The sequence below is a fragment of the Macadamia integrifolia genome, chromosome 3 (genome assembly GCF_013358625.1).
Source record: "Macadamia integrifolia cultivar HAES 741 chromosome 3, SCU_Mint_v3, whole genome shotgun sequence".
In the NCBI taxonomy this organism is placed as follows: domain Eukaryota; kingdom Viridiplantae; phylum Streptophyta; class Magnoliopsida; order Proteales; family Proteaceae; genus Macadamia; species Macadamia integrifolia.
In genome coordinates, this window is record NC_056559.1 from 13,217,371 (window position 1) to 13,225,487 (window position 8,117).

The 8,117-nt window shown below is 38.7% G+C and overlaps 1 protein-coding gene across 1 annotated transcript; it reads right to left on the reverse strand.

Annotated features, from left to right (window-relative positions):
• Positions 1-5,846: 5,846 nt before the first annotated feature.
• LOC122073805 (protein RADIALIS-like 3) lies at positions 5,847-7,485 on the reverse strand. The gene is made up of 2 exons (XM_042638443.1): positions 6,992-7,485; positions 5,847-6,121 (listed from the first exon to the last, which is right to left on the reverse strand). Exons 1-2 carry the CDS (start codon positions 7,270-7,272, stop codon positions 6,094-6,096), a joined length of 309 nt encoding a protein of 102 aa, XP_042494377.1. The 5' UTR covers positions 7,273-7,485; the 3' UTR covers positions 5,847-6,093.
• Between the last annotated feature and the right edge of the window lie 632 nt (positions 7,486-8,117).

Consider the following 8,117-nt stretch of genomic DNA (forward strand, 5'->3'; position numbering starts at 1 on the left):
TTCGGTTTGTATCGGTTTGGATCGGTCGATTTTATTCTTTTAGGATCGGCCAGATAACGGTGTTAATCACAGTCGATAGCGATACGATTCCGACTATCCGATATTGATACTTGGAAACCAGGCTCAATGGCTCCTACACGCTGGTCTTGTGTGACTTGTGAGTTTTTGGAATTCCGGTTTCCAACCAAACCTGGTTGCGTTGGTGGTCGTGCGTTGCTATAAGCAAAGACTAAACAAAGTCAATAAACCAGTTTTGCTTGGTGCACAAGCTAAGATTTGTTTATTAGGAACTAGGTTAAGTGGTTATTCTTTATTTTTTGAAGCACTAATATATATATATATATATGTATTTTTTTTTTTCACGGGTGTTAAGTTGTCGGGTCCAGTTGAGATTAATTGGTCCTCACCAATTTAAGATCTTGCTTCAATTCAGGCTAATCTGGATCCGGCTCTCCTCTCCATAAAGTCAAGGGACTAGATATTGATCTCATGGTTGGAAGGACTCGAGCACACGTTCTACAATTATACTAGTCGTAGGATCACTCTCTGATCCCTCTGAGAACCACAGGCCTTGGGGATTAATGGTTTGACCCAAGCCTAGTTTAACCCGATGGTCTTGAGGCCCAGTCGAGGCTTAAATTTGTATGCATGCTGGGACTAGCTCATTCTTCTTGGTCTGGCCTAAAGATCCAGCGATTGAACCAGGAAAAAAATTGTTACCAGAACTTCCTGATTCAATGCTTAGTCATTTTTCATTGGACGGCTATTTGTTCAAATATTTTTCAATATTCCATGAGTGCTTGGAACTGATTAGGATCTAGAACCATCCTACCCATTGAAAATGGGGTAATCAAGTTTGGAACCAATTAATTAATTCGGACAATTTTGGTCCCGGCCTCAAAGGATCAGAATCGATTAAGACCCATCCCAATTATCCAGAACCTTCTCCATTTACACCTTAATGGACACCTTTATGCATGCTTATCTGTCATTAGTGCTTCACACTGGAAATCAGCCATATACCCTCCCACGCAATGATATATATTTCCATGTATACTCATGCATCCTTTTGATTCTTTTTAAACTTTTGATGATTTATCTTGTACATTTTTCAATGTTTTATCTTGCTACTTGGTAAATTATTTGATCTGATACTTGACATATGGGAAGGGCATATTGAGGTATACGATACTAATAAATTTTCAACCCCATTTGGCATGAGAACCCGCCCTCTAAAGAGTTGATTAATCTGAATTCGAATATGTTACAATCCAATTACATTTTATATACAAAAATATTTATAAATAATAAGGGGAGGAGTTGTTACGATATCAAAGTGCAATTTCTCATAATGGAAGTGAGTGGGAAATTGAATCATCCAATAGGGGTTGTAATAAATAGAGAGTGTTGGGTCCTCGAGTGGATGTGATAGGGTGTGTCGAAGAATCTACGCGTTGACATCGTGGCAATCCTTTTCCCTAAAAATAATATAAAATGTGAATATATATTTTAATAAATATTACAATAATTTCTACTTGATGAGAATATAGATAGATGAGATTTTCTTATGCCATCCCTAAGGTGTCAAAAAATTTTTAATTTAAAAAAAATAATAATAAATTTTAACTTTACTTTTTTTACCCTTTTAGCATCACACATTTATTTATTTTGGTAGAAATACTTTTTTTTTTTTTTCAACGAGAGTAAACACTATCAATTCAGATAAAACTGCACTAAAGCCATTTTTCAATTATTTCAAAATTTCTTTCTACCCTTACATTAAATAATTGAAAATAGGACAAGAGATCTAAGTACATATATAGAAGTGTGAAGTGTCACCACTCCCAAAATAAATATACTAGGGAGAATGTATCCTATCTAGTGGCATAACATTCATCAATAGTTCATGGATTTGAAACTCCTGCCCATGATAACTTGTTGCTCTACGTGCTTGACCATCATTTTTCCTAGAATATCATATTATCAATGTTGAGAAAGAACTCGCTCTTGTTTCCTATCCGGTGGCATAACAACTCTCTCTCTCTCTCTCTCTCTCTCTCTCTCTCTTCTCTATGAGATTACTTCCCTACTCCTTGTTTATTGAATCAATAGAGGTCGCCATAATTCTATTACAATCGTTTCAACTTTTTTTTTTGGGTGAAATCAATCGTTTCAACTTCATAAGATTATAAATAAATATAAGATATATAATACATATAAAATATAAATTCTTAGTGGATAACAGATACATCATTATCCGAATCCATATCTAGCTATCATATTAAATATAAAAATGTTTTGGATAGCACAACTATCTGGATAAGTATATGAATAAACAAATTAATTCGAATCGAATCTAGATTTTGACCTTTCCATCTACATCTTTAATTGGATGGAAATTTAGGGGTATAAATGTTAAGGGAGAGGGTTCTCTAAGCAACCAGTCCATAGTATATCCTATCACTTTGTTTTTTAGATTTTTGTTACACCTCTTTAACTTATCGGATTTTACAATTTAGGTTCAAAGGTAAACCCCGGTTGCACGGGGACTTGACCTGGAGACATTTGTTAACACACCTCTTTAGATTAATGGAGGTACACTCAGATGTTTGGAGCATGGGTTTTCACTTTCAATATATTGAGATAACATTGTGAGTTAAAAGTTGAACCCTTGGTAGCATGGCGTCACATCCTAACCCTAAGGAGGTTGGTCCATGGATGATTCATAGTGGGCAAAAGACCTCACGTGGGTTCGATTCCCTTGACACCACCATTGCTTCTTCCTTAGGGTTTTTTTTTTTTTTCTTTTTTTGATTAACCAAGGTGTCCAGGTCAAGCTTATGCGCACCTCGACTAATTCTTGAGGAGTCTAGCATAGCAACCCACTGCTACGATCTCCACTTAAAATCGTAAATGTACAGATGAGAAATCGAACCTAAGACCGTGCACCTATTCACATAATCCCCAATAAACCCTAATCATCTGGGCAACCACGGGTGGAAATAGCATGTGGGCCCAAAATCGAATCATCCCAATTCACTAAGGAAAAATTATGGAAAAATTACATGATTACCCACTTTTGGGTTTTCATTTACAAAATTATCCATTTATTGTTTCAGTCAACAAATATACACAAAGTTAGGTTTGGGTTTACAAAACTACAAAAAACAGTGATTCTCTTTCATCCTCCATCCTATTTTGACACTTTTACCCCTAATTCCCTTTATTAGCCCTGTATCCCCAGCCCAAGTGTTCTGCCACCAAATTAATAACTCCACTGAAATTGGTTTTGCCAGCTTCCCCGATGGCTTCACCATCAAACGGTTTTTAGGCAACTCTTGTGATTACACCCCCCTGTGCTCATCTTTTGTTGTACTTGAAGATCGCCAGCTCCACAGCACTTTGAAATCAATAGGGTCTCTGGTCGGGATCCGACTATTGCTCCGATGTAATAATCGATGTTCGACACATCGCAATCTTAGCCCTATGGAATCCTTGATTTTCGTAGGTTCCAGTTCATCCCTTCCTCCCATCCCTCTATTGTCTTCTATTGCAGGAGGGATTGGCTGGGGGTGTCGATGGCGGAGGCAAAGTGGGCTGCGGTTAGCGGGCATTACGATAGAGTGGGTAGGTGTGTGGAGGCATGGTGGTGGTGGCATGAGTGGTGATGTGCTTGCAGGAAGAAGAAGAAGGGGCGGAGCCCCATATCCATATGATGACATTTTAAAAAGAAGAACGGAATTAAGAAAAAGTAAATAAAAGATCAGAAGCCAGGGTAGCCTTCAATCTGAGAGGTTTTCACAATGATATGACGGCATATATAAATATATATATATATATATATATGTTCCAAGACATGTTGGATAAATCCAAAAATGCTACTTGACTCCCCATCTTAGTCTCTCTCTCCCTCCTCAAGAGGTCTCTTTCTCTTCTATCAATCTCTCTCCGTTGGCATCCCTGCAACTCCTCACGAGGCAGGTTATTCAGCAATAATCGATGGATAGAGTTGTTTCATCCATATCGTTCTGGAACACCAGAAACCATGGTTTAAAGTATCTCTTATACCGATACGATACCCTCCGATACGTATCTTAAATTTAACTGACCGATACGATACACACCGATACAATACATGAAATTTTTAAAATCCTTTCATATCAATATATATCCTATGATACATACCGATATGCATCAATGCATCACTAATACACATCGATACGATACGATATGCACCGATACGACTCTATGAAAAATATAAAATCGAAGTGAAATGTACGTTTCGGTATGTATCATTGGTACGTATCGGTATGTATCGATCGGTACGTATCGGTATGTACTAATACAGTGCACTACGGTCATATAATGGCCAATATGGTAATTTTTCAGAAAACATGATTTTTTGAGGGGTTTTTGTTCCAAAGTTGTTATTAGCCATATTTCTCTCAAACTAAAGTAGAAATCAAGGTTGAAACACAAGGATTTTACATTTATGAGACATTTACAAACCTTGAATTCTTAGTGCAATACCCTCAATTTAATGTTTATGCATAATACACGTTATCAATAGTTTTTTTTTACAAATTCTTTATACAAAAGTGTTTAAAAAAATGTTTCCTATCCATTTATGTGTTTATCTTTAGCGTATCTTAGCGTATCTCCGATACGATACGATACACTTCGATAAGTACTTAATTTTGACCGATCGATACGACGACCGATACCGATACTTTAATCCTTGCCAGAAACCAAATTCAAATGATGATCTTCGCCTTCATCATCGTTGGCATCCCTCAAAAAGATTTAAACTTGGAAACCCACCTTTGGATCTTCCATGTTTCGTCGTTGTCATCTCGCCGGAGTTTATCATGAGTGCCGACTATGGCTCTAGTTGCTCTCTCTCTCGCTCTCTCGACAACCCTGCTCCTGTTGCCAACAATCCTGTAGCAATCACCACACGCTGTAATCATGAACTGACGACCCAAAGTGGGCTTGGGTGGAACCGTGGAAGTGACAGGAGAAGGGGAGATGGGGTAAAATGGTAATAAAAGGTAGATGATTGAGGGCGGAGTACTGTATTCGACAGTTTTGTAAACCCAATCCTAAAATTGGGTAATTTTGTAAACTCAAACTCATATTGGGTAGTATTGTAATGGAAAACCTAATAGTGGATAATTATGTAATTTTTCCAAAAATTTAATTGGTAAAAGGGCCAAAGAACACTCAGTGGTTGTGCGGCTTTGCGCTCAGATACAGATAGGGGTGAACTGACGCCCTCACCCTTTTTCAAATAAAAAACCCCATGGCAAGGGACGCATGAGATATCGCTGAACTTTAATTTGAAGCAGTTTTCCCGCCTCTGCATCTCCTTTATAATACCTAAAACGCCACATTACTTATTCTCTCCGGTTTCTCATTCCGACCTATGCTGGTTTTCTTCATCTCATCTATGAATGCTGGAGAGATTTCGGAAGTGGAAAGTTTTGATCCAGCTACAACCAACAAGGTCAGCGATCTTAAAACCTATTACTACTCTGAGTTTCATTTCCTGTCATTTCAATCGTGCTATAAGCTTGATTGTTCATCTGCCATGCCGGATTTCCATTTACTTTGATTGTTTAAGCATCCATGTCAGTTTATGATGAAGAAATATTCAATCGCGTACAGCTTTTAGATAACGTATTTTTGAATTTTGAAAGAATTGATCGTTTTGGATGATCTGCATTTGATTTTGTTGTTTCATGTCCTACTGCTGCAATTATAGCTTGTTCTGTAAGATCTGCAATGCTAGGTGTTTATTTTTTATTCTTTATATCCAATTGCTTAAATAACTATGGCGCGGAATCTGATAGAAAAGTACAAAGTACGTCTTTTGATTAGAGGAATCCATTACAACAGGAACGAAGATAAACCGAAATTTATTGGTTCACCGATCCTTGTTACATTCATTAGATGAAGAAGAAACTACACAAGTAGGAAGAAAGGAGACAAAGCCAAACCATAGCCAGATCGATTCCCTCGTCACGCCTCTGCATCTACATTTTACAGATCTCCGAGTGCGATTTACTTTTAGTTTATGAACTTGGTTCAACGTCACTTGAGCTTTAGATACCTCAGAAGCCTGTGAAGGAGAAAGACAGATACAGCCTTAGCCCATATTTAAAACTTTAGAACATACAAATTATTCTTCCCAGGAGGAAAACTAGATCCATCGAAGTATCGAACTGTGAATAGAACTCATTTAATTGATTAATATTGCCGATGAGAGAGAACAAGCTAGATTCGAAGTCACAACATGCTCACCAGTCACCACTCACCAGCCTTGACAGAATACAAAAGTGAGTAATAAAAAAAAAAAAAAAAAAAAGGAACAGAGGAATGTGTAGAAGAGGGGAAAAATGAGTCTTACCACCGTATGCCCCTCAATTACTCAATGAAACTAGGGCTTAGTTTAGTATATTTCACATGGGTTTTGAAGCATAGGGCCAAGGACATGTGATCCAAGGTGAGCAGGATTAGATCTCATCTGGGCTTTGGACAGGATAAGAAGTTGAATGTTTTGGGGATAGAGATAGACTCTTCCTTTTTGTCCGAAATAAACAATAAGCATTAGGGCCCTGAGAGAGAAGTTTGGGGTGTTGGGGGGAACAAACCGACTCAACTGATGGACCACATTAAGTTAATACTTTAGTGATCTTCTTTACTCTTTTCTGGTATAGCTCATGGCCCGCTGGTACTGTGTCTTTACTTGCAGTGGCGGCGTGATGACTTGCATAGTTGCATGTAATCTCCTTATACATTTCCCCAACTGTAAGGGAAGAGGACTCCCTCAGGAAGATGGGATGTGGACCACTTGCATCAAATGGCTATTGATATGATCGGTCATGCAGTAGATACATGAGGAAACTGAAAGCTGAAATGAATAGTATCAAATGGAAAAGCAGTTATGTTTAGTTGCAGAGGATGTAAAGAGGTTACTAGTATATACTACCTCTGCTCCTCATCTCCGAGTGTTTTGCCATTGCTTCCATTAGACTTGTAATTGGGTAAAGGAACTTGGCCAGATTCTATGTGTTTGAGATCCTCTATGAGGATCTCGTAATGCCTCTTCACTTCCTCTGGAGATTTCCCACCAACCAGCCCAGCAACATTCTGCCACCGGTCTGGGGTGTCCTTGTCGTATAAAGCCAGGGCTTTCTCGAACGATTTGTTCTGCTTGGCTGTCCAAGATGAACCAGAGCTGCGCGAGGAAGTGAGAGAGCTGGACGCCATTACCCTGTGATTTGTGAGCCTGAAAAAGGTGGAGCTTGACTAGTTGAGAGTACTGTATTACAGAGATTAATGGAGTAGGGTGGGTGCAGCCTTAAAGAAAATAGAGATAGTGAGAAACTTGGAAAGGGAAGGAAAGGGGAGCTGGTGTTTCAGTCAAGGGAGAAGAGACTGAAGTCAAGGGACGATATGGGCAACAGGCTGCCTGCCATGCGCTTTCTTATAAGCAAAGGGGGTAGGGGTTGTGGAGTGGAGCCAGTTGGCGAATATATTTTTTTGACAAAAGGAAGCATATGGTGTGACCCCTTCCCTCAAGAGCCACAGGATGCAGAAGGACAAAGGAACAAACACGAGGAAGGGAGAATCAGTATCAAAGGATGGGCTCTTTAGTTAATCAAATACGGTTACATCCTTTCTCTTTCCTTTTTATCATGTCTCCACAAAAAAGGATTTCCTAGGCAATTTACCAGGTAGTGGAATTAGATATGGAATAACCGTAAAAACTGGATGAGAACAAAAGAACCCCAAGAAAGGAAAAAAAATAAAATAAAATAACTTGGGATCTGTTACAGCTTAATTCAAAGCCCCAACCCAGATGGTTTAGGATCGATACGAGATTTTATTTTGGTTTTTCTGCTGTACTCAAGTGAATTATGATAAACTTCTACCCCACCTTTTGTTCTTCTCTATCCTGTGATACCCAATGCATGAGCCTCTGGTGTCTGTATAGGTTCTGAACCTCTTTAGAGTGAAGAGTTACATTACTGCCGAGGAGAAAAACAAGGTTTTTGCCGTTTGCTCTGGGGAGGGTATCTCTTACGTCAAAAGTTGTTGTAGCTATATCACTT

What these genes read in the sequence shown, in the direction of transcription:
- LOC122073805 (XM_042638443.1), bottom strand. Translation starts at nt 7,272, where the DNA reads ATGGCGTCCAGCTCTCTCACTTCCTCGCGCAGCTCTGGTTCATCTTGG. An exon ending in CTCGGAGATGAGGAGCAGAG is followed by an intron (nt 6,122 to 6,991) that starts GTAGTATATACT and finishes TCTCCTTCACAG; the next exon opens with GCTTCTGAGGTATCTAAAGC.